Source organism: Ranitomeya variabilis, chromosome 1 (assembly GCF_051348905.1).
Source record: "Ranitomeya variabilis isolate aRanVar5 chromosome 1, aRanVar5.hap1, whole genome shotgun sequence".
In the NCBI taxonomy this organism is placed as follows: Eukaryota; Metazoa; Chordata; class Amphibia; order Anura; family Dendrobatidae; genus Ranitomeya; species Ranitomeya variabilis.
Genome location: NC_135232.1, coordinates 1,065,114,993 through 1,065,140,621, shown reverse-complemented (window position 1 = coordinate 1,065,140,621; position 25,629 = coordinate 1,065,114,993). Strand labels below are relative to the sequence as shown.

Genomic DNA, 25,629 nt, shown 5'->3' with positions numbered 1-25,629 from the left:
TAGACACATCCTTGAGAGCCATCGTTCTGGTGGCACTAGTCTTCAATAGTCCATGGTTATCTTATAGGAGTTGTTTCATGAGGACAACCACACTATATATCTGTACACACTTCTTTGAAACGCTGAGGTGTAAAGATATTTGAGAAGCTGGCTGAGGATCATGTGTCTACTCTGACTAGTCCGATGTGGTAACTGGCCTGCTTCTCCCCACCCTGCTCCACCTGACTGACAGGACTCTCCCCATGTGTCTCCATAGAAGGCATCTACGCCGAAACGTACGTAGGGACTCCAGGCGCCACGGTATACTTCTGGTAAACATCTACCTAATACTATTTACCCCTTTCATTTGTTTATCTCTGTTCTGTGACACACCACATGGTTCATGGTCACGGTACCTTATTTTGCACTTTGCATCACTGTTTATTATTTAACATTCCTTTTTTCTGTGTCACCCTTCATGTGCGGGTTTCAGTTATAATTTATTGCATTTATTTACTATGCCTGTAATATTACTGGTGGCACCATCTTTTGGCTATCATGGATTTTACTTACGCTAATTACACCGTCTTTGAGTTGTTAGTAAAAATTACTTTTTTAGTTTACTACTTTTTGTATTTTGGTTATTCACACCTTTTCTCTATATGATTTCTATCTTGTGCTGTAGAACCATAACTTTTTGTCTTATGTTTTTCACAATTGTTTAGTTTTGCATTTCACATGATGCAATCCAGTCATCTCAAGGAGATACACATAGTCCTGGGCTGGTTTCTCATATATGTGTTTACACCGCAGGGTTTCCATGAAAGACGTTCCTGCCTGTAATCAAACCGACAGTGTCCAATTCACACTATCCATCGTTTGGGCAGCGGGAAGGTAATGACAGTTCCCTTTAAAGTATTAAAGAGAATAGCTAATATGTAATGCTACATTTACCTTTGCACTGGCCACAAATGTATGGCCTGATGCTAAATTCCCTGGAGAACAGGTGATCATCTGGAATTAGAGAAGATGGACCTGAGGCGATGAGTTGCCTTCTTTTTAACAAGTGAGTGCCTCGCTAAGAGAGGACACGAGCAGATATGTGGAGAGTAGATCTACGAATGGAGATAGTTACCTTTCCACACAGTCTGAAAGCCGAGAAGCTAAATTCGTAGCTGGTGTATCATGTCCCCCAATGGCATAGAGGAAACCATTCCATGTGGCTACCCCAACTCCCCCTCTTCTTTTAGACATCTGGGAGCATAAAGTCCACTTATTGGTGTGAGGATCAAAGCATTCTACAGACTTGAGGCAAGAACTTCCATCCCGACCACCCACTGCATAAAGTCTGGAAAACAAGGAAACCAAGATGTGATATTTCTTGAAAGAATCACAAATGTTCTAAAAATAAAAATAAAAACCCCTCATTTAAATAAACATGAAATATGCTTTTAAACTTTCATTACAAGAATAACGTAACTGGTTGCTCAAAGATTTTTTACTTCTATTTTATTCAGGTATTTGGCGTAAATTAAATGATGAATTCCCCCTTTATATTTGTGATCAGACACAAATTACATAAACCAGGCAGATTTTGACTTGAGATTTTGAAATCTTACATTGAACCTGATGATTTACTCACTTTCCGCCCAGGACCGCTACCCCAACGGTGCTCCGTGGATTTGATATACTTGCAACAAAGTTCCATTGCCTAGCCTGAGGATCCCACCGCTCTACTGTATTAAGGTAGCTCCAACCGTCATGGCCTCCAACAGCATACATAGGACCTTCTAAAACTGCAACACCTAATAAAACAGACATAAGCAGGTGCCTATTTATTAAATGAATATATTATACAGATATATACAGATCTTGAACCTGGACTGTAACCCATGAGGACAAGGCATCATAAAAGGCAGAGTCCACTATTCAACACCAAATTTTGGTCAGTATAATATCTGGATATCTGTGCTTACCAAGACCGTGCCGATGTGTAGACATTGGTGGCATGACACTCCATGTTTTGGTTTTAGGATTATAACACTCAACACTATTCAATGTCTTCAGTCCGTCCCTTCCACCAACAACATACAGTTTGTCATCTAACACTGCAACTCCGAACTGCAGCCTGCGTCCATTCATGGTTGCTACTGGTGTCCACAAGTTGGTCCGCAGATCATACTTTTCAATACTAGTAGCTCCTAGATATCAAAAGTTATATTTGTTATGACAATGCATGTGTCTTTATCATATACTATACTACTAAGCGAGTAAGACCGTAAACAGAAGTATTAAAGACTGTGAAAAGCCGAGAAAAAGAAGGGTATTGGGGAGACATGTACTCTGGGTGCTGTGTGCCGAGAATCCAAAGTACTTGTATACATGGTTAAGGTACAGGTAGTGAAGGATGGCATGAGTACAGTGCCAATGCCAGCATCAGACATGGCAGTCAGGTAAAAATGTCAACATTTGAGAAGAGAGTTCCAAAAAATATTATTATTAAAATGGTGAAATTATATGTTAAAAACTTAAATAGCACTATAGAGTCTGTACAAGATTAGAAAAACAAGGCGACTTCCTTCCAGAAACAGCACTAGTTTTGTCCATGGGTCTTGAATGATATTGAAGCTCAGCTCCATCACTGTAAATGGAATTGGCCTAAAATACTATATCCACCAAAGAAAAAAAGCCTCTAGATCGGCACCACTCATTCAGTCCATATACAATGTTAACGTGTACATGCAATCACCAGAATATTGTAAAGTGCTGTTCTGCTTGGTAAATAGCCGACTTGGCGAGTCTGGCTATTATCTCTATACTTCAACATTAACATACACAACATGTGAATAGCAGTGGTGGGTATCGTTTTTGGCATAAAACAGTAGTGGTGGAATTTTGTCTTTATTTGCAATCTTGAATACCACATTAAAAGCAAACTGGAGGAAGGAATAAAAGGAAAAAAGGAGGGAGAAAAGAAAGGAAGGATGGAAAAGAGGAAGAAGCAAAAGTGAAGAAGGAAGGATGTCAAGAAAAGATGCATGGGAGGAAGAAAGGATGAAAACAAGGAAGAAAGGAAAAGATGAAAGGAAGGAAGAAAAGGATGGAAGGGAAGAAGAAATATGGATGGGATAGAGTAACAAGGGAAAAGATGGAGAGGAGGACAACAAGGATGGAAGGGAAGAAGAAATATGAATGGGATAGAGTAACAAGGGAAAAGATGGAGATGAGGACGAAAAGGATGGAAGGGAAGAAGAAATATGAATGGGATAGAGTAACAAGGGAAAAGATTGAGGGGAGGACAACAAGGATGGAAGGGAAGAAGAAATATGAATGGGATAGAGTAACAAGGAAAAATATGGAGATGAGGACGAAAAGGATGGAAGGGAAGAAGAAATATGAATGGGATAGAGTAACAAGGGAAAAGATTGAGGGGAGGACAACAAGGATGGAAGGGAAGAAGAAATATGAATGGGATAGAGTAACAAGGAAAAAGATGGAGATGAGGACGAAAAGGATAGAAGGGAAGAAGAAATATGGATGGGATAGAGTAACAAGGGAAAAGATTGAGGGGAGGAAGGATGGGAGGGAGAAGAAAGGAAAGATCAAAGGAAGGGAAAAGAAAACAAAGATCAAAAGGAGGTATGGAATAAGGGAGGGGATGGAAGGAAAACATAGATGGGAGAAAGTAAGAAATAAAGGAGCAAGGAATAAACAATGGAAGGAATACACAGGAAGGAAGGGTGGGAACAGATATAATGCATTCCTACCAAATGTGCAATGTAGTTGGAACTGGTTTTGCAGCATCACTTGATCACATTAACAGATACAGTACAGACCAAAAGTTTGGACACACCTTCTCATTTAAAGATTTTTCTGTATTTTCATGACTATGAAAATTGTACATTCAGACTGAAGGCATCAAAACTATGAATTAACACATGTGGAATTATATACTTAACAAAAAAGTGTGAAACAACTGAAATTATGTCTTATATTCTAGGTTCTTCAAAGTCGCTACCTTTTGCTTTGATGACTGCTTTGCACACACTTGGCATTCTCTTGGTCTGTACTGTATATACAGAGTCAGTCGATTGTAGCCTGTTCAGTCACAAAATCAGTTTGCGTTTGGGGAATAAAATGTACACCCTACTTCTTATTGGTAAGATCCAAAAAATAATTCATGGGTACTCATATGGTTCTCTTGTAGATTGTAAGCTTGCGAGCAGGGAGCTCACTCCTAATGTCACTGTTTAAATGGTCTTAACTTGTATTGAATTTATTGTCTGTACATGTCCCCGCTAATTGTAAAGTGCTGCGGAATATGTTGGCGCTATATAAATAAAAATTATTATTATTATTATTCCCACTACTCTCTGCTTCCTGGACCCTTCCACTAAACACTGAAATATCCAAAAATGCCTAATCAGCCCATCACTAGATGTATTAGTGACCCGCCTCAGTCGGACATTGGCTGTGAGGGCATTTCAATCCATTTCTGGTGTGTTGAGGATTGAACCAGATATTAGGGACTAGTTTGGGCCAGGTGTCCAGAGAAAAGGGACCTGTGGGGGATCAAGGAATATAATCGCTTTTATTATTCTACATCAGTCTGAACCCTTTTACTGATCCTTTTTATGAAAAGAAAACACACCTATCTACTTTGAGCCATTTTGCCTTTTTCCACAATTACAGAATAATCTTCAGCATGACGTGCAGTGAAGATTTCCTTTCCTTCCAGGACTACACTTGGCATTCATTTCTGAAACATTAGAATGATTGTCAATTGCCAGCTGTCCTACGATTCTGTGCCAACAGTCATAAACTAATGCAGGCTTTCCATTTATGATATATTTCTGGAAATTAAACATTCTACCTCGCAATTACTTCGCTTCTGGAATAAGCATCTTACCTTTTGTGGCATCCATCCCACCTACAGCAAACAGCATCCCCACCGTAGACTTCCTAGGTTTAGTGCGAGGGCTCTGGAGCATGGGTCTCCTCTCCGGCAATAGATGGTATTTCATGGCTTCCATAATTAGTTTCTGGCACTCAATATCATCCCTAAATAGTGCATTATTCTCCATGTCTGCAAGAAACTAACAGCAACATAGACATAGAATTGTAATATTACAAATCCTGTGGACAGTAGATCAATGTTTCTCATAATGGGTTATGCATTAAATAAAAGGGGTTGTCCACCTTTGGGAACCATTTTATTTTCAACCTAAGCGTATGTAAGTGGGGCTAAGTATGCGTTGAGCCCGCATTATTTCAGGCACATAACAGCTGTAGGTGGAATCAGCCGCGGCTGTTAACATGTTAAATGCCACTGTCAATCTCTGACAGCAGCAGTTAACATGCACGGACTGGAAGTGTGTCATAAACCGCGCCCGTCAAATGACCACTATGGGTTGACACGACATCCGGGGGTCTGCAGAAGACCCCCGTGCTCGTCATTGCAGATCTGCTATGAGCGCCACCCAGTGGCCGGCGTTCATAGCAGATGATCATTTCTGCTACAAGCGATCAAAAGATCGTAGCTTCAAGTCTCTTAAGGAGACTATTGAAGCCAGTAAAAAAGGGGAAAAAATGGTTTTAAAAATATAAAAAAAAAAAAAAATTATAAAAAGCTCAAATCACCCCCTTCAACCACATTCAAAATAAAACAAAAATACACATTTGGTATCACTGCGTTTAGAAGCTTGATCAAAATCTAAAAATAATTTTAAAATAAATAATCCCATTTGGTAAATGGCGTAACGAGAAAAAAAATTGATGACGCCAGAATTATGTTTTTTTGGTTGCTGCAACATTGCAAAAAAGGCGATCAAATCATCACATCTACCTTAAAACAGTATCAATAAAAACATCAGCTGGGAGCACAAAAAATAAGCCCTCACCAAGCCCCAGATCCCGAAAAATGGAGACACTACGGGTCTCGGAAAATGGCGCATTTTTTTTGTTTGTTTTTTTATTAACTTTGGATTTTTTTTCCACTGCTTAAATAAAAAAAGAACCTGTACATGTTTGGTGTCTGCAACCTCATACTGACCTGGAGAATCATGATGGCAGGTCAGTTTGACCATATAATGAACATGGTAAGGAAAAAAAAAAAAAAAAAACAACAACAATTGTGGAATTGCATTTTTTTTTTTTTTTTTTTGCAAATTCACCACACTTGGAATTTCTTTTCTGTTTTCCGGTGCACGATATGAAAAAAAAAAATCAATGGTGTTGTTCAAAAGTACAGCTCGTCCTGCAAAAAACAAGCTCTCTGGGAAAAAGGGCAAAAAATAAAAACGTGAAAATGGAAAATCCCAAAGCCGTGAAGGGGTCAAAAATTTAGCATAGTTTGTCTTCTAGAGCCTCTGTTACATTGTTTATTGCTCCCTGCAGAATACTGACAATCCATCAGTCAGCCCACTATAATGATCTGACAGGGAGACTCTGAAACACTTATTTGTCTTTCTGAGCTCCTCTCAGGTGATTTATGACCACAGACCACATCAAAGTGCAGGAAAAAAAAATCCTGTAAAAGTCAAACTGTGCATACATTTTTAAGAAACCCATGATTTTTATCCACAAATATATGCTTTTAATAGAGTAGTGGACAACCTTGAGCCCCTGACCATCTAATGTGTAGGACCCTCCTGTCTCTAGCTTGACTGTTAAGATCTGTTGAATTTGTGTTATGAATCTGATAAAAGAATGCTGTGGTGCTCTTCTTTCATGAACCTTTGCTTATATTTTAATGAACTATATTAATATTGAATTAAATACATATTAGCTTAATTGTTTATTCATCTAATATATAAAGCTGAATGTGTGTGTGTGTATGTCCAGGATTGGCTTCTGAATCGTCGCAGCTACAGCCACAAAATTTTGCACAGTCACACATCTGGACCCCGAGAGCGTCATAGGCTATGTTGTGAGGTGAAATTTTAACCCCGCGCTTTCCAATTCACCAAACAATTTTGCCCCTATCTACATAATGGGGAAAAAATGAAAGGAAAAGTGTTGGAGGCAAATTAACAGCTGCCAGATGTGAACAATGGGGACTTAAAGAATGAGAGCGATGGCGCCAAAGAGTATATACTGTACAGTTGCTAAGGTGGGGCCCCGACATGGGATAATCACCACACCACCACGGGGATATGAACACACACACAAAATGCGCCACACACTACCACGTGCTCGAACACATATACCACCCTCAGCGCACATTTCACCACACATACACCAACCTCGCCACATAAAAGTCGAAACACAAAAGTCGCCGCTCAAAACTCGCCACGCGCAAAACTCTCCACATGCAAAACTCGCCACACATGCAAAACTCACCTCATGGAAAACTCGCCACACGCAAAACTTGCACACGCGGAAAAATTGCCACATGCACAAAAGTTGCAACACATGCAAAAGTTGCCTCACACAAAACTTGCACATACTCAAAACACACCACACATAAAACTCGCCACGCGCAAAACTCGCCATGCGCAAAACTTGCTGCACACAACTTGCTACACTAACCTGTTACATGCAACTCGACACACAAAAAGTTGCTACACGCATGTCGCCACACAAAACTCATCTCACAAAAGTCGCTACATGCATGTCGCCACACGCAACTCAACACACACAACTTGACACACGAAACTCGCCCTAAAACACACACAAGTCTGGTATTATCCTTCAAAAATAAAAATCTGATTAATAAGCAGACAAACTACAAGAGCAACAAATGTACCATATAGGAATCCGGCAGCTGTCAGTCACCTGACCAGTCTATTATGTGTATGTGTGAGCTAATATATACTGCCAGGGGGGAGGGCTTACTGTTGGCTGGGGATTTATCAGGCTACCAATTTAGCTTACAAATACTGAGGTAAAAATACTGAGCAAATAACGTGTGAACGAGGGCTAATACAGGAGGAGATGACATACAGATATATACTATATACAGGAGGAGATGACACACAGGTATATACTATATACAGGAGAAGATGACACAGGTATATAATATATACAGGAGGAGATGACATACAGGTATATACTATATACAGGAGCAGATTACCTACAGGTATATAGTATATACAGGAGGAGATGACATACAGGTATATGCTATGTATAGGAGGAGATGACATACAGGTATATACTATATATACGAGGAGATGACATACAGGTATATACTATATACAGGGGAGATGACACAGCAGGTATATACTATATACAGGGGAGATGACATACAGGTATATACTATATACAGGAGATGACATACAGGTGTATAGTATATATAAGGGAGATGACAAACATGTATATACTGAGGTGAAAATGAGAGGTGTGAGGTGAAAATGAAAAGGTGTGAGTGCAAAATGAGAGGAGTGAGGGAAAATAGTGGAGTGATCGGAAAATGACAGATGTGAGGTCGAAATGACAAGTGTTAGGGGGGAATGAGAGGAGTGAGGGGGAAAATAAGAGGAGTGAGGGGGAAAATGAGAGATGTGAGGGGGAAAATGAAAGATGTGATGGGGAAAATGAGAGGCGTGATGGGAAAATAAGAGAAGTGAGGTGCTATAACTAACCACAGATATTTACTATGCCCAGGCAACGCCGTGCTCTTCAGCTAGTCTCTTATAAATGACTTCTTAGACATTTTTTATTCAGACTCACAGGGTTTGAACGTTCATTTATTTCACTGAGAAGTGGAGTGATAATAGCTAGTTGTCAATGCATAAGTAGATGGAATAAAGAGGAAAAGCACAATGCAAATCTCTAAAAATATAAGTGCAGCGGATATAAAAAGTCTACACACATCTGTTAAAATGTCAGGTTTTCATTATGTAAAAAAAAACAAAGCATAACCAGAAGAATTAATTCTGAACGTCTCCACCTTTAATGCCACCAATAATTTGTACAAATCCAATAAGAAACAAACTGTAATTGTTTTGAGAGGGGAAAATAAAAACAAATCTAAAAGAATGTGGTTGCATAAGTGTGAACAACCTCTTATAATCAGGATGTGGTTATGCTCAGAATTAGCCAATCACATTTTATCCCCATGTTAAATAGTAGTCAGTACACAGGTGTTATCATTTACAGTGATTCTGATTAACTCCATATAAAGTTTAGCTGTTCCAGTGAGATTTTCCTGACATTTCTGTGAAGAAAGTTTCAAGAAGTAGCTTATATTTGACATAACAATGACAACGTCCTGTCCCTGCAGCTGAAAAACACCCTCATAGCATGATGCTGCCACCACCATGTTTCACTGTTGGGATTGTATTGGGCAGGTGATGAGCAGTGCCTGGTTTTCTCCACACATACCGCTTAGAATTATCACCAAAAAGGTCTATCTTCGTCTCATCAGACCAGAGAATCTTATTTCTCAGTCTGGGAGTCCTTCATGTGTTTTTTAGCAAACTCTATGTGAGCTTTCATATGTCTTGTACTGAGGAGAGGCTTCCGTCAGGCCACTCAGCCATAAAGGCCCGACTGGTGGAGGGCTGCAGTGATAGTTGACTTTGTGGAACTTTCTCCCATCTCCCTACTGCATCTCTGGAGCTCGGTCACAGTGATCTTGCGGTTCTTCTTTACCTCTCTCACCAAGGTTCTTCTCCCACGATTGCTCAGTTTGACTGGACGGCCAGGTCTAGGAAGACTTCTGGTGGTCCCCAACTTATTCCATTTAAGGATTATGGAGGCCACTGTGCTCTTAGGAACCTTGAGTACTGCAGCAATTCTGTTGTAACTTTGGCCAGATCTGTGCCTTGCCACAATTCTGTCTCTGAGCTCCTTGGCCAGTTTCTTTGACCTCATGATTCTCATTTGGTCTGACATGCACTGTGAGCTGTGAGGTCTTATACAAACAGGTGTGTGCCTTTCCAAATCAAGTCCTATCAGTTTAGCTAAACACAGCTGGACTCCAATGAAGGAGTAGAAACATCTCAAGGAGGATCACAAGGAAATGGACAGCATGTGACTTAAATATGAGTGTCTGAGCAAAAGGGTCTGAATACTTATGACCATGTGATATTTTAGCCTCCACCAGTGAAGTATGGTGGAGGCTGCAGTTTGCTTTGAGGCTGTTTTTCGAGAGCTGGAACTGGAGCTTTAGTTGAAATTGCCTAACAGAGCAGACCTGAATCCAATTGAAAATCTGTGGGTACCTGAAAAAGGGGCTGTATGCAGGAGAAGCCCTCACAATCTGACAGATTTTTGAGAGCTACTGCATGTAAAAGTGGGCAAAGCTTGCCAATTCTACATGCGCCGTACTGATAGACTCCTACCCAAAGACTGAATGCTGTCATAAATTCAAAGGGTGCTTCAACAATGTATTAGTTTAAGTCTGTTCATATTTATGCATTGTTGGCATGATTTCTTTTATAAGACAAAAACCTGGAATTTTAACTGGGGTGTGTAGACTTTTTATATCCACTGCATATACTAAAACATAGATACTTGGAGAAGAGACAGATTCAGAAATTAGATTCTGCTTGTTAATTGATCAGTGATTCAATAATCATCATTAGATAAAAGTTTTCTTATTCTATTGGTCACAAGTTTATATCAGTAAGGTTGTTGATCACTATATTTATTTAGCATGTTATCATCAAATTTTTACCTGTGGTGCCAGCAGGGGCAAGCGGATATACGCCAGCAGTCTACTAAGTTCTTTTCTCCTTTCTTCCACATCATGCCGGACCCAGGTAAGCAAAGCATTCAGAATGGTTTCTTCATTAGGAATATTCATATCATCACTTGCTAGTAGTTTAGAAATTTCTGCCCCTGGCAACAGTAGAAACTCCTGATTTCTTATTACTTCCATGAAATGTTCCTGTAAATAAAAGTAAAGGTGAAAACATCATATATATCTAACAGATGCACAGTTCACAGAATGAGCAGTTAAAATTATGCTATCGTTGAAGGGAATGTGTTACCAACAAATAGCCGACTAATTTTGTGTGTTTAACCTCTTAACGACCAATGACGGATCTATCCCATCCCTTCGGCGATGAGCCTGCACCTTTTCCGGCACATGACAGCTGATCTGATCAGCTGACATGTGCCGCTAACAGCAGCAGGAGGAATCGCAATCCTCCCGCGGCTGTTAACCCGTTAAATGCCGCTGTCAAACCCCACTTGCCACCGCTACAGAGCAAGTGGCAAGAGCGAGGCTAAGCACCAGATTTGACTCATCTTATAGATGCGTCTTTTCTGGGGCGCTGAGAACTGATTCTTTTAGTTTGGGAGGGGCCAATATCCATGGCCCCTTCCTAGGATATTAATATCAGCCCACAGCTGTCTGCCTAGCCTTTGCTGGTTATATTTTATAGGGGAACTCTATGTCAATTTTTTATGGGGTCCCCCTGTAAACTAGCCAGTAAAGGCTAAGCAAACAACTGTGAGCTGATATTAATAGCCTGGGAACATTTATGGCTATTGGCTCCTTCCCAGAATATTAACATCAGCCCTCAGCCGTCGGCTTTTCCTCTTGTTTATTAAAATTACGCAGGATACCACGCATTTTTTTTTCTTTAAAATTAACAGATGCTCTCTGGTTACAGCCTATGTATGTTCGTTCTGTTAGCGCTCCTACATAGGCTGGTGACAATGTGTGTGTTTGTGTGTGTGTATTTGTGTGTGTGTGTGTGTGTTTGTGTTTACTTATTGGCTTAGTGATGAGGGTGTCAGGCTGAGATAGAATGAGAGGTAGAGGTATACGCCAGGAGCGCTGTGTTCTATAGGGACATGCCAGTTATATATTTCCATGCCGATTTCCGGAACAATTTGCCATTTCCGAAGTTCTGGCTCTAGAGCATTTAATTCATATTGTTCAGTCAGAGCTGTCAGAAGCCTGAACTGGCTGTACCAGCTGTAATTACAACTAAGCAGGTGGCCGATCATTGCATACATGAATATCAGCCATTATTCTATCCTTCTGTCATTAAAATAATCAAAAACACAGCAGAACGAGGACTGAGCTGATATACAAATCTAAGAACAAGGCACCAATGAAAAGTAATACGAAATTAGAATATTTTATCAACATTTCTTAACCGCTTTACATATTACACAACTGCTCCAGAAATAGGTAGGATTCTATAACTTTCTCTTGTACTGTACGGTTTCTATAGAAACACGAGATGCAATGCAGAAAATATATTTTAAATGGAATCTGTCACCAGCTTTCACAATAAACATTCTTTATATTATTAAATTGATTTCTTAATCCTGATCAGGCTGGTGCACTTATTTTGGAAATCCTTGTCAGACTGGTAAGGCAAGAATTGGGTCTCCTAACCCTATAATAATGCCCCTGAGTGCCCCTTTAAAAAGTATTAATGCTTGCTTATTGAACCCTTACAAGTAATCATGCCTTCTGAGTGCCCCTTCTAAAAGTAATAATGCTGCCTTTGTGAGGCATTGTGAGGGGGCTCTGTATACAGGGGGCTGAAAATCATTGAAAATCTGTGGCTAGACCTCAAAATAGGAGTGCATGCAAGATGACCCAGGAATCTCACAGAAATGGAAAATGTTATAAGGAAGAATGGATGAAAATCCTTTGCTCTTTTCAAAATTATTTCATCTTCAACTTGTTTATCGGCTCACAATAACAGTAATTTTGACCAGGGGTGCCCAAACTTTTACATGCCACTGTACAGAGGTTGTTATGAATTGAGCGGTGTTTGACAACTAATGCTGAGAGATCAGTGGTGTGAAACTGCAAATGCTGCTCTACTGATGCATACAGGAGAAGATAATCCTCTGCCATACACATTAATCGAGCGGCATTTGCAGTTTCATAAAACTGTTTAGTCAGATGCCTCAACATAAAGCTCTGGACTTCCATTATGAAGAAGTGCAGAATAGTTGAGCTCTGCTACATATCAGCTAATGATGTAAAACCACACTTTGCTATACCGATGTAGATGGCAGAAGATAAAATCAGGCGAGGGTACTAAACAGGAGCAGAGTGCACAGAAGAATAAGGTGAACTCTATACTTAGGTTGGATGAAAAGTCAGAGGTAAGGATAGGCAGGAGGAAACTGGATGTATCAAAGGGCAAATAAAGATGAAAAAAACAACACAAAGGTACAAGAAAAAAAAAACTATGTTTATGTTTCTGTATGCTAACAGTAAGAATGCATTTACTAGGAATAACTCAAAGTTTCAGGCAAGAAAACCACATGCAGACAGAAGTCTCAGTTATCTGACCACAAATAATGCTACAAGCTCTCAGCTAAATTCTAGGATGCTTTGTATGTTTTGGCTCGTGATCTATTTTTTTTTTTTTCATTTTTGTACCGGACACTCACCATTGTATAATTATGAGCCACTTTATGTAAATCAGCACATCCTTGAGCGTCAGCAAAAGAACGAATACCCAGACAGTTGGACGGGTGAAGCTGTTTCATCAAGAACTTACAGCAAGCCTCCACGACCTGAGACAGCTGCAGAAGACAGGCCGTGGACAGGAGGCTCTCAATGTTGTCTTCTTTTAGTTCCAGGCGACCTGCAGGGAGGAGATCACCAGTATAAAGAACTCAATACATTGAAAACTTCTGTAAGAAAAAATATTTGGGCCCCATTATAAGTTAATAAGATCTGTCAGGTGAGGGTGGTTTCCATTTTAGGTTTCTGTTATTAATTTGAAAAAAATTGTGGAGCATTTTTTCTGTTTCTGAAAAGTGCCGTTCCATCTTTATTCCTCCTGAAAATGTATACAACTTAAACAGATGTCGGCTAAGCATTTCCGCTAAATTTCATGATAATCTGTCCGTCTGAACAGGCTGTCCATCACCCGATGAATGACTGAAACACACATTTCTCAGATAAAATGCCCTTTTGATTTGCCCAAAAGATCACTGTTCTCGGCATAGCATCCTGTGTAAACAGGACCTCGACTGCAGCACATCATCCTCTGTAAACAGGACCTCGACTGCAGCGCATTGTCCCATGTAAACAGGACCTGGACTGCAGCGCATTGTCCCATGTAAACAGGACCTGGACTGCAGCGCATCGTCCCGTGTAAACAGGACCTCGACTGCAGCACATCATTTTGAGTAAACAGGACCTGGACCGCAGCGCATCATCCTGTGTAAACAGGACCAGGACTGCAGCGCATCATCCTGTGTAAACAGGACCTCGAGTGCTGAGAACAATGGCAGTCAATGCGCACTGAACACTATTACTGATACTGGCCATGCGTGCACACATAGTGGGTGGGTGCATTCTACCTGGCTCTCGGCATGTGTCGTCAGCTACACTTTCTGGTTCACAAGCTGCATCAGCGAAGAAGAACCAGGCAGTATCAGCGCACATGTGCACACACGCTGCATTTGCTCTAAGAGCGAGTGCTATCCACTACAAGCTAAGTAGTCCATGAGCCAAGAACCAAATTTGACGATATCGGTACCAAGCGGAGTGACTAATTCTCTTTGGTATTTTTAGGTAGATGCATGTCTGTAGTTTATTTTTTGATATGATAGCCCTTACATATACGTAGCTTATTAACCCCTTCAGCCCTAGGCCTATTTGTACCCAAGTGCCTAAGCCAATCTGACCTGTGCCACTTCATGGGCTAATAACTTTGGAACGCTTTCACCTATCCAAGCCATTCTGAGATTGTTTTCTCGTGACATATTGTACTTCACGTCAGTGCTAAATGGGAGTCAATATATTTTACCTTTCTATATAAAAAAATGCTAAATATTCGGAAATTTTGGAAAAATCGGCAATTTTTTAACTTTGAAATTCTCTGCTTTTTACAAAAATACTGATACCCCCCATAATAGTTATTAATTTACACTCCCCACATGTTTACTTCATATTGGCATCATTTTGAAAATGAAACCTTATTGTTTTACGACGTAATAGGGCTTATAGTTTTATGCGCAATTTTTCACATTTACAGCAAAACCCACTTTTCAAAGGACCAAGTCACTTCTGAAGTCACTTTAAGGGGCTTACATAACAGAAACCACCCATAAATTACCCCATTTTGCAAACTACACCCCTCAAGCTGTTCAAAACTCATTTTTAAAAACTGTTAACCCTTTAGGTGTTCCACAGGAATTTTAGCATGAGCCAAGAACCAAATATGACGATATCGGTACCACCCGGAGTGACTAGATGTAGTATTTGTAACAAAATTTAATCCAAGTTATGTAAATACACACTGAACATGTCATGTGCATATATATATATATATATATATATATATATATATGTTACTCCATAATATCTTCAACATCGGACTCTGAATCTGACTGTTGTTCTACTGGCTCGTCTTCAGTACCCTTGTTCTGGCATGTCTGTAATCTGCACATGTCTGTGCACTTCAGGCCATTGCTGAGGCAAGTACACTGAGGAAGTTCACATGACCGCACACACTTGCAGGACAGTAGCTGTATAATAGCTTCTGGTGCTGGTGCCCCTTGCATCCACTTGACAACAAGCTTTCCGTCGTTATCTATCATCCAACCGCAGTCTGTTGGGTTTGCAACCCATGGCTGGCTCTGCAGACTTCTCCTCCAGATCGCAGCCTGGTAGTTTGCACGCAGTGCATGCATGAAAAGGCAGTCCTGGCAAGGAGGGAGTTGACTTGACTCTACCACTCCACGTCTGGCACAGAACAGCTGATAACGGAGCCTGTTTACCTCAGTTGTTTGGGTAGTTGGCAGGTACATGTGGCAGGTGATTTCCTGTAACTTCTCAAAAAGTTCGGTAGACACTTCCCATGAACGACCAACTTCCTGAAAGGCATCCTGGTATGTCTTGTTCATCTTCAACTGCTTGAGTGTCGTCATCTTCCCACGGCCAGCGAATGCACTGACGGTGTCACAGCCTGTAAATGCATGCATACCAATCAATGAATCACATACGCTGCCTCCCAATGTTCGGCTCAGAGTGGTGATATCCAGGAATCTTGTCCGGTTCTGTGTACCGCATTTCTGGAACAGGTGGGATGGGATTTTGTGGCACATGCCCAGACACAGGACCATGACATCAGTATCCTCCGAAGTGATGATGACCGACTTGTAACCAGATTCTGCTGCATGAAGAGCATGGAGAAGGAGGCGTGTGTCTGCTTCTTCTTGATTTGACTTAAGGTCAGCAGCCTCTTCCCACTGTTCTTTGGTGATCTTAAAGCAGAGCTGCTCACATGTGACATACAGCTCCTTCTCCTCAAGCTTCTCCCTGTGGTGTTTCGCCTTCCATTCTTCTACCAGAAACTTTATGAGACTTGCCTTGTTGGAGGAACTACTTAGAAGCTTTTTCCACTGCTGGATGTTGTGCCCATGTTGAATGTTCTTGAAATGGATCCCTGTGCCTTCATATCTGTTGACTCTTTCTGTATCTTTGATGGATGTCTCCTTGTAGACGTCAAAGACAATATCAATGCGCTTGCTCTTAGCACCCTCATGGATAGCGCGACTCATTGCTGTGCCTGCTAGCTGGCCAAATGTTGCATTGTTTCCCTTCAGTTTCTGAACCAGGCTCATCCCATCAATGATGGTTGCAGAGGGCTCGGGGATCACTTCTGCAGGACGAGCATTCCTCTCCAACTCCCTTGCGAGGGCAGCCTTGTTGGTCTTGCGGATAGACCCATCACCATTGGCAAGTGCCCATGGCAATGGACCCAGGGGATGAGTCAAGACATCACTCATTTGTAGCTTTCTGTTCTCAGCTACAAGTATCATCTGGCCAAATAGGTTTCTGTCAGCCTTCAAAATTACCTCCTTGCCAAGACCTTGTCTGCGTGTCTTCATTTGGATGTTAGAGAACGTTTTAAGTTTGTTCTTCGTCATCTTGTCATGAAACAATGTAGTTGGCTTATCGGTACCCAAACGCTCATCCTTGAATGTTTGATATGCATCCTCTCCTATACTGTATGCCCCTTGAAGGTCTTTGGCTACATCTGGTGGTGCTACAGTCGCTGTTGACAAACTGATAAGTTCACCATTATGCTCTTTGTTGAAGGGGTTCACCCAACCTGTCTCCAGCAGTTGAACGAAAGATTGGACATCGGCTTCATCTCTTCTAATCCTAGACACCTGTAGGTCTGAATGGCTGAAGTCAGTATATTGTTGGCCTACCAGGGCCCTCAGCTGCCTCAAGTACATACTGCGGTACTCTGATGTCAGGTAGAACCTGGAAACAGCTCCAACTTTGAGGCTGAAGCCTTTTGTGCCCCCTGGTGTCTGGGTGTCTTTGTTGATTGTCTCTTCAATGGTCTGGTCCACAGGAATTCGTCCAAAAGGATTCTTGCTACCGATCTGGACCGAAAAGCCACCTTGCATGAAGTATTCATGGACCTCTGGGTGTTCTATGGGCAGCCGAGACATTGTGGCATAGTAATAGGTTAGGTATCGGGCATAGTTGACCTTGTCATAGGCAAAACACCATGGTATCATCTGTCGGATTGCTCCTAGGTGAAGCATCCAGTTGCCTTCTCTTGAAGCTCGAACCAGGGCCAGCATGGTCTCGACCATGTCCAAGTATGACATCCAGAATGCTGAGAGTTGTTCATTTCTGAGGGTCTCAAGATAAACTTGAAAGAGCTTCAGGGTAAGTGTGCAAGATTCATTATCCAAGAGCTTTTCGAAGGATCCCTGCGACACACTGATGCGAAAGTTTGTGATGTTCTTCAGTGTTTCATCCAGATGGTGAAGGTCCCTTGCATGGTTTTCTTCTAGCCATGGAAGGAAGTTTTTCCATGCAAGCAGAGGGAGATAGGAGCTCTGCAGAGAAGACCGGAGAGTCCTGTTCAGCACAGAACGTGTATGTGTCAGTGTGTGTGCGTGTGTTGGGGCACCTCAGGGTGTCTTCAAATGTGACATAGCCCCCTAGATTTCTTCCAGTAAAATTTGCACTCCAAAAGTCATTTGGCGCTCCTTCCCTTCCGAGGCCTGCCGTTCCCCAATACTGCAGTGTACGACAACATATCGGGTGTTGTTGTGTTCGGGAGAGATTGGTGAACAAATAGTGGGGTGCATTTTTTGCTGGTACACCTCTTAAAAATAAAAAAATGAGCCTAAAATGACACCTTCATGTAAAAAATGCACTTTTTCCATTTTCTCAACCAAGTGTTTCCAACTACTGTGAAACACTGGTTGGGTCAAAGTGGTCACTATACCCCCTAAAAGATTCCTTGGGGGTGTAGTTTCCAAAATAGGGTCACTTTTTGGGGTTTCCACTGTGGGTGTACCTCAGGCAGCCTTCAAATGTGACATGGCCCCCTAGATTTCTTCCAGTGAATCCGCCACCCAAAAACCACATAGCGCTCCTTCCGTGTTGAGCTGTGCTGTGTGCCCATACTTTAGTTTACGAGTACATGTGGGGTGTTTCTATAAACTGCAGAATTAGGGTAACCAAGTTTGGGTTTGCCGTTAACCCTTGCTAGGTTGCAGGTAAAATTGGATTACAATGTAATATCTGGAAAAAAAATGAAATTTTGAAATTTCGCCTTCATTCTGCTAAAATTCCTGTGGAACACCTAAAGGGTTAACAGTTTTTAAAAATGAGTTTTGAACAGCTTGAGGGGTGTAGTTTGCAAAATGGGGTAATTTATGGGTGGTTTCTGTTATGTAAGCCCCTTAAAGTGACTTCAGAAGTGACTTGGTCCTTTGAAAAGTGGGTTTTGCTGTAAATGTGAAAAATTGCGCATAAAACTATAAGCCCTATTACGTCGTAAAACAATAAGGTTTCATTTTCAAAATGATGCCAATATGAAGTAAACATGTGGGGAGTGTAAATTAATAACTATTATGGGGGGTATCAGTATTTTTGTAAAAAGCAGAGAATTTCAAAGTTAAAAAATTGCCGATTTTTCCAAAATTTCCGAATATTTAGCATTTTTTTATATAGAAAGGTAAAATATATTGACTCCCATTTAGCACTGACGTGAAGTACAATATGTCACGAGAAAACAATCTCAGAATGGCTTGGATAGGTGAAAGCGTTCCAAAGTTATTAGCCCATGAAGTGGCACAGGTCAGATTGGCTTAGGCACTTGGGTACAAATAGGCCTAGGGCTGAAGGGGTTAATAAGCTACGTATATGTAAGGGCTATCATATCAAAAAATAAACTACAGACATGCATCTACCTAAAAATACCAAAGAAAATTAGTCACTCCGGGTGGTACCGATATCTGGCCCGGCTCATGGACTAAAGGCAGTTCCCAAGACACAGACTGAAGGGGCGTAACAGTGCACCCTACTCGCAGCCAAGCCATGGGTGCACTGCAGCCCTCTTATTTGCATATGGATTAAAAATTATTTTCACTAGCACTGTACCAGTAACAGCACTGTGCGAATAGGATTTCCATAGGGATGAAGTCCCCTATATCACTGTATAGTTAGTCTAAAAGGCATTTTAGGGGTTACAGACTACCATTAGCTTCATCTCATCCATATGCCACTTTTGTTGCACAATACATGCAGACATTTTTCGGTAGCTGTTTATTTCAATCCGCAGCATTTTGGTTCTTTGTGCAATATCTGCTCAGATTTCACCTTTTGAAATGGAAAGGGCTGAATCTGCAGCAAAAAAAAACCCAGCAAAATCTGCACCAAAAATGCAACCTGTGAACCTAGCCTTATACTGGAAGGGACGTCTGCCTGACTAATAGGAGTCTTGCCGTAATGTTGGATAACTATGAACAGTGCTCCTTGAGGTTTCTTTGATCTTGTATTTTACATATATTCTCATCCAATAAAAATTCTGCTGGACTAAAAAATAAATAAAAAAAAAAAAATTTTGCGTCTCGGACACATTTACTTATTTATTTATTTTAAAGCAGTTGTTCAGAATTTGAGTAAATAAAAAAAAAAGGATCTACTTTATCTGTTGTAAGAAAAACAGAGCACCAAGTATCCATGGAACAGGACGATTTTATTAAGGGGAAATTAAAAATATATTTTTTTTTTCTTAGCTAGCTGATTTTTCTTTTTTTTTTTAAAGCACAAGATCTGACAATATTCGATGCCTGATTTACATTCGTTGAATATTATTCAGATTTATGCATCAAAGCACAGGAGAATAAATTAGCTGGATCGCTGCGCAGCAACTCCAGCTCTGATTTAATGGACATGGATTAAAAGCAGGAGGGTGTAAAGCAGGTCACACCAGGAAAAGATGGAGTGACAGGTGCGCTAAAATAACAAAGACAATAATAACGACAAATCATTTACCTTAATAAAGCAAGAAAATATCAGGAAAAGATACACACAGCAATAATGTGCAAGTGGCACACAATGCATCCCGCAGGGGAAATCAGGTGCGTTCAAAGCCAAGGTTTGTGCTATGCGAGGCTGCGTGACCTATTTTTGTCTTTGAGTCTGATCCGGGTGTTTTGTACGCTCCACCGTGGGCAATGACTCTTTCTAGCTTGAAACCATTCTTACAGGGGCGGACACAGACAGCTTAGGGCCCCTGTGCAAGAAATGTATCTGGGCCCCCCTCCTTTCATCGCGACCAAGCTACAGATATACATATTTTTTTTACAGTCTCCTCTCATATATATTGCAACCCTTATTACACAGTGCTCTTTCTTTATGTATAACACCGTCCCGTATCATATAGTTCCCTCTTGTTATGTACAGCACTGTCCCTTACATATCAGATTCTCATTATTTTTGTTATTTATACCTCCCTGTTCTTTATTACATATCATCCACTCCTGTTAGATATAAACTGAAATGATGGCTGATGGAGCATGGGAAAGCTTCTTTTGTGATGGATGCGGCTGATGGACTGGTCTTCTGGTCAGATGCTGCTCCCTCAGCAGTCATTTTACATTTTACAGGAGAGGACACCATGCAATAAAGAGAAGACGCTGTGAAGAACAAAAATAATGAGAATACTCAATGTAAGGGACGGTGCTGTAGATGGCAAGAGATGATACTGGGTAATAATGGACGGCGCTCCACATTACAGGACGCTGTTAGTGATGAGCTAATATACTCGTTACTTGAGATTTCTCGAGCATGCTTGGAGGTCCTCCAAGTATTTTTTAGTGCTCGGAGATTTACTTTTTCTTGCCGCAGCTGAATGATTTACATCTGTTAGCCAGCATAAGTACATGTGGAGATTCCCTAGCAACCAGGCAACACCGCTGTGATCTGCTTTCACTTTACGGCCGGGAGTCAGTCAGTGCGTGAAGCAGACGGCAAGGGACCTGACGGACACCGGAATGTGAGTATGTACTGGTTTTTTTTTTTTTACATTTACGACGGTAACCAGGGTAAACATCGGGTTACTAAGCGCGGCCCTGCGCTTAGTAACCCGATGTTTACCCTGGTTACCCGGGGACCTCGGCATCGTTGGTCGCTGGAGAGCTGTCTGTGTGACAGCTCCCCAGCGATCACACAACGACTTACCAACGATCACGGCCAGGTCGTATTGCTGGTCGTGATCGTTGGTAAATCGTTTTGTGAGATGGTACCCTTACAGCGGCCAAAACTGCTGACATGTTCCCTTTAAGAGAAATTTACCTTTACACTTACTACCTACTGTGTCTCAGATACTAATATATATATATATATATATATTGTACATACATGCATAGATAACCAAAGTACACATCGATACATGAAAACACTTTTGGCCATGACTGTGTGTATGTGTGTGCATTATATGTAGCATATACAGTATACTGTATATATATATAATTATAGACACACAGATACCGTATTTTTCGGACTACAAGACGCACTTTTTCCCCCCAAAAAAGGGGGGGAAAATGGGGGGTGCGTCTAATAGTCGCAATGCAGGCTTACCGTGGTGGCAGAGGTGCGGTGGCAGAGGTGTGGCGGCAGACGTGCGGGGATGAGGAGGCGCAGTGAGCGGGGTCCCTTTCCCCGGTGAGGTGATGCAGCAGCCCGGTAAGCAGCAGAGCCGGGTGAATCCTGTTGTGAGCGGTGGTGGCGGACATCTTCCGGAGGCCGCACGCGCAGATGGAGCGCTCTGCTTCCCGGGGCTTCAGGAAAATGGCCTCGGGAAGATGGCCGCCACCACCGCTAACAACAGGATTCACCCGGCTCTGCTGCTTACCGGGCTGCTGCATCACCTCACCGGGGAAAGGGACCCCTCTGACGCCATACCGCTCACTGCGCCTCCTCATCCCAGCACCTCCTCATCCCAGCACTTTCTCATCCCAGCACCTCCTCATTCCAGCACCTCCTCATCCCAGCACCTCTGCCGGTAACCACTGCTGCAACCCTACCATGGACACCAGGCCGTGGCGTCGCCCACCTAAGCAGGAAGGGACCCTGCTCAGGTGCATGCCATACCGCATCACCCCACCTCTGCCGACACCATGCCTCCTGTGACCCTGCTCTGCCACCGCCAGCCCTCAGGTAAGATACTGTAAATTCGGACAATAAGACGGACCCCCATCTTATAAAAAATCTTTTTTTTCTGCAATTTTCACCCCAAATTTGGGGTGCGCCTTATGGTCCGGTGCGTCTTATAGTCCGAAAAATACGGTAACTACTGTACACTCAGGTTCTAATACACACACATACATATACAGTATATATATACATATATATATAGTGTACTGTGATTATATTTGTGTCCCACAGATACATATGAGCACTGTGCATAGGTACATATACATACACTAGATGATGGCCCGATTCTAACGCATCGGGTATTCTAGAATATGCATGTAGTGCGACGTAGTATATAACACAGGCCACGTAGTATATTGCCCAGCGACGTAGTATATTGCCCAGCCACGTAGTATATTGCCCAGCCACGTAGTATATTGCCCAGCCACGTAGTATATTGCACAGCCACGTAGTATATTGCCCAGCCACGTAGTATACAGCACAGAGCCACGTAGTATATTGCCCAGCCACGTAGTATATTGCCCAGCCACGTAGTATATTGCCCAGTGACGTAGTATATTGCCCAGCCACGTAGTACACAGCACAGAGCCACGTAGTATATTGCACAGCGACGTAGTATAAAGCACGGAGCCACGTAGTCTATTGCCCAGCCACGTAGTATATTGCCCAGTCACGTAGTATATTGCCCAGTGACGTAGTATATTGCCCAGCCACGTAGTACACAGCACAGAGCCACGTAGTATATTGCACAGCGACGTAGTATAAAGCACGGAGCCACGTAGTCTATTGCCCAGCCACGTAGTATATTGCCCAGCCACGTAGTATATTGCCCAGTGACGTAGTATATTGCCCAGCCACGTAGTACACAGCACAGAGCCACGTAGTATATTGCACAGCGACGTAGTATAAAGCACGGAGCCACGTAGTCTATTGCCCAGCCACGTAGTATATTGCCCAGTCACGTAGTATATTGCACAGCCCTGTAGTATATTGCCCAGCCACGTAGTATATTGGCCAGCCACGTAGTATATTGCCCAGTGACGTAGTATATTGCCCAGCCACGTAGTATACAGCACAGAGCCACGTAGTATATTGCACAGCGACGTAGTATAAAGCACGGAGCCACGTAGTATATTGCCCAGCTACATAGTATATTGCCCAGCCACGTATGTCACAGGTTAAAAAATAAAAAATAAACATACTCACCTTCGGATCTGAGGGCCCCTTGTAGTTCTAACATACTCACCATTCACGTCGCTGCTCCTCAGCCTCCCGTCTCTCCGCCTCCTGGGATCCAACGGCGCTGTGCCAATGGGTGCGAAATCTTCCGTTCCTAGCAAGACCGCTAGGTCTTCTGGGTAATTTCGCAAAGCATCGCTGGGAAAGGAAGATGGCGGCAGGAGCGAGCGGACAACGGAGGGTGAGTATAGCAGGGTTTTTTTTGTTTTAACATTACTTTTTTTACTATTGATGCCGCATAGGCAGCATCAATAGTAAAAGGTTGGGGACACACAGGGTTAATAGCGGCGGTAACGGAGTGCGTTACCCGCGGCATAACGTGGTCCGCTACCGCCGGCATTAACCCTGTGTTAGCGTTGACCGGAGGGGAGTATGGAGCGGGCGCCGGGGACAGTGACTGCGGGAAGCATGGAGCGGGCGCCGGGGTCAGTGACTGCGGGAAGCATGGAGCGGAGCGCCGGGGACACTGCGGGGAGCATGGACCGGAGCGCCGGGGACACGGCGGGGAATATGGAGCGGAGCGCCGTGGACACTGACTGCGGGGAGCGGAGATAATGGAGCGGATCGCCGGGGACACTGCGGGGAGTAAGGAGCGGCCATTTTCTTCCAGACTGTGCCTGTAGCTGATTGGTCGCGGCAGCCATGACAGGCAGCTGGCGAGACCAATCAGCAAATGAATAACCGTGACAGAAGGACAGACAGACAGAAGTGACCCTTAGACAATTATATATACATATATATAGATACTTATATATAGACTTTTACAAACAGGTGCACTGAAGTATGGTAATACACATAGGTGATAGTAAGTCTGTACACATTTTGTTACTTACACGTGCCGTCCCTCTGGCAGGTGCATTCTTCCATCTCCAGCAGCTCCATCCTGGGGGTCTTCAGTCCTCCATCAGCACTTACTGGCCAGATCTCCAGCTCTCGCCAGTCCTCCTGCCTCTTCACTACCTCTGATAGCTGCAGAGTGTTCTCCCTGTTGTCAGTGGATCTGAGACTTCTTCCTCCTGAGAATTTCTGTCAGGTGCCTGACCCATGTGAACATCGGCCATCACATCAACCTCCCCTCCCCCCGTAGCCACTTACCAACCCTGTACTGAGGGGTCTTTACTGGGCTGCACTGGCCACTCTTCAGCATTCACACTGCAGCTCCTGCATCTGAATGGGCCAGTGCAGCGGTTTTCCAATAAAGCCCCCTCGGTATAGGAGGTGGAGGTAGCTACAGGGGGATTGATGTGATCTCTCATGTGAACATTGATCAGGCAGTTCAGTTGTCAGAACTGCTCAGGAGGCAGCAGAGGTGTCAGATGTACTGACTGCTCAGAGGCTGTTCCCAGCAGCAGTCAGAGGCAGTGAGGAGGAGGCAGGAGACAGGACTGGCTGAGATCAGCCATACTTACCAGGCCTGTTCCTGCCTGCCCTGCACGCACCAGGAAGAGAAACTGGGGGCGTGTCCAAGGATTCTGTGGGGGCGTGTCCAGTGATCCCGGGCTCCTTCATCATATCAAAGAGCCAGCGGCAGCATCAACTCAGAGGAGAGGAAGAGGCCCCTCTCTGACAGCAGAATACTCGGTACGGCCCCTTCCTCTCCTCTTAGTGTAGATGCAGCCGCTGGGTCTATGAGAGAGTAAGATATTTGAGCAGCTGATCGGGCCCCCTGTCCTCCTGGGCCCCTGTGCAGCTGCACAGGCTGAACATGCGGTGTGTCCGCCCATGCATTCTTACATGATTATTTAGAGCCGACGACTGTATTATTAGGACGAGTGCTGTCCGTTGTTATTCTACAGGGCCATGCACATGTCAGATTTTTCCTCGGGCAAAGCCGGTCAGAGGAAAAAAAAATAAAATTCTGCATGCTCGAGTTTGATCCAATGTTCATATCACACTTGGCCATACATGTCTATGAGACCGTGGAAACTATTGGACTGCAGCTGGATGACATCGGAGTGCAGTCCCATTTCCACGGACTGACAGAATGGGGAAGATGGAGAATCTTATTTTTCCATCTTAACCTCATCCAAGAGAATCGGATCACACTGTGA

General features: G+C 42.8%; 1 protein-coding gene across 4 annotated transcripts in view; it reads right to left on the bottom strand.

The window, feature by feature from the left end:
- The window catches only part of KLHL5 (kelch like family member 5), a 97,127-nt gene that overhangs the window by 5,638 nt on the left and 65,860 nt on the right, over nucleotides 1-25,629 (bottom strand). For all 4 annotated transcript variants that reach the window (XM_077279888.1, XM_077279890.1, XM_077279889.1 and 1 more), the window contains exons 4-9: nucleotides 13,297-13,493; nucleotides 10,601-10,813; nucleotides 4,889-5,075; nucleotides 1,956-2,180; nucleotides 1,622-1,784; nucleotides 1,115-1,327 (exon numbers count right to left, since the gene is read on the bottom strand). In XM_077279888.1, coding sequence (XP_077136003.1) covers nucleotides 1,115-1,327; nucleotides 1,622-1,784; nucleotides 1,956-2,180; nucleotides 4,889-5,075; nucleotides 10,601-10,813; nucleotides 13,297-13,493 — 1,198 coding nt within the window. The remainder of the gene's footprint in view (nucleotides 1-1,114; nucleotides 1,328-1,621; nucleotides 1,785-1,955; nucleotides 2,181-4,888; nucleotides 5,076-10,600; nucleotides 10,814-13,296; nucleotides 13,494-25,629) is intronic.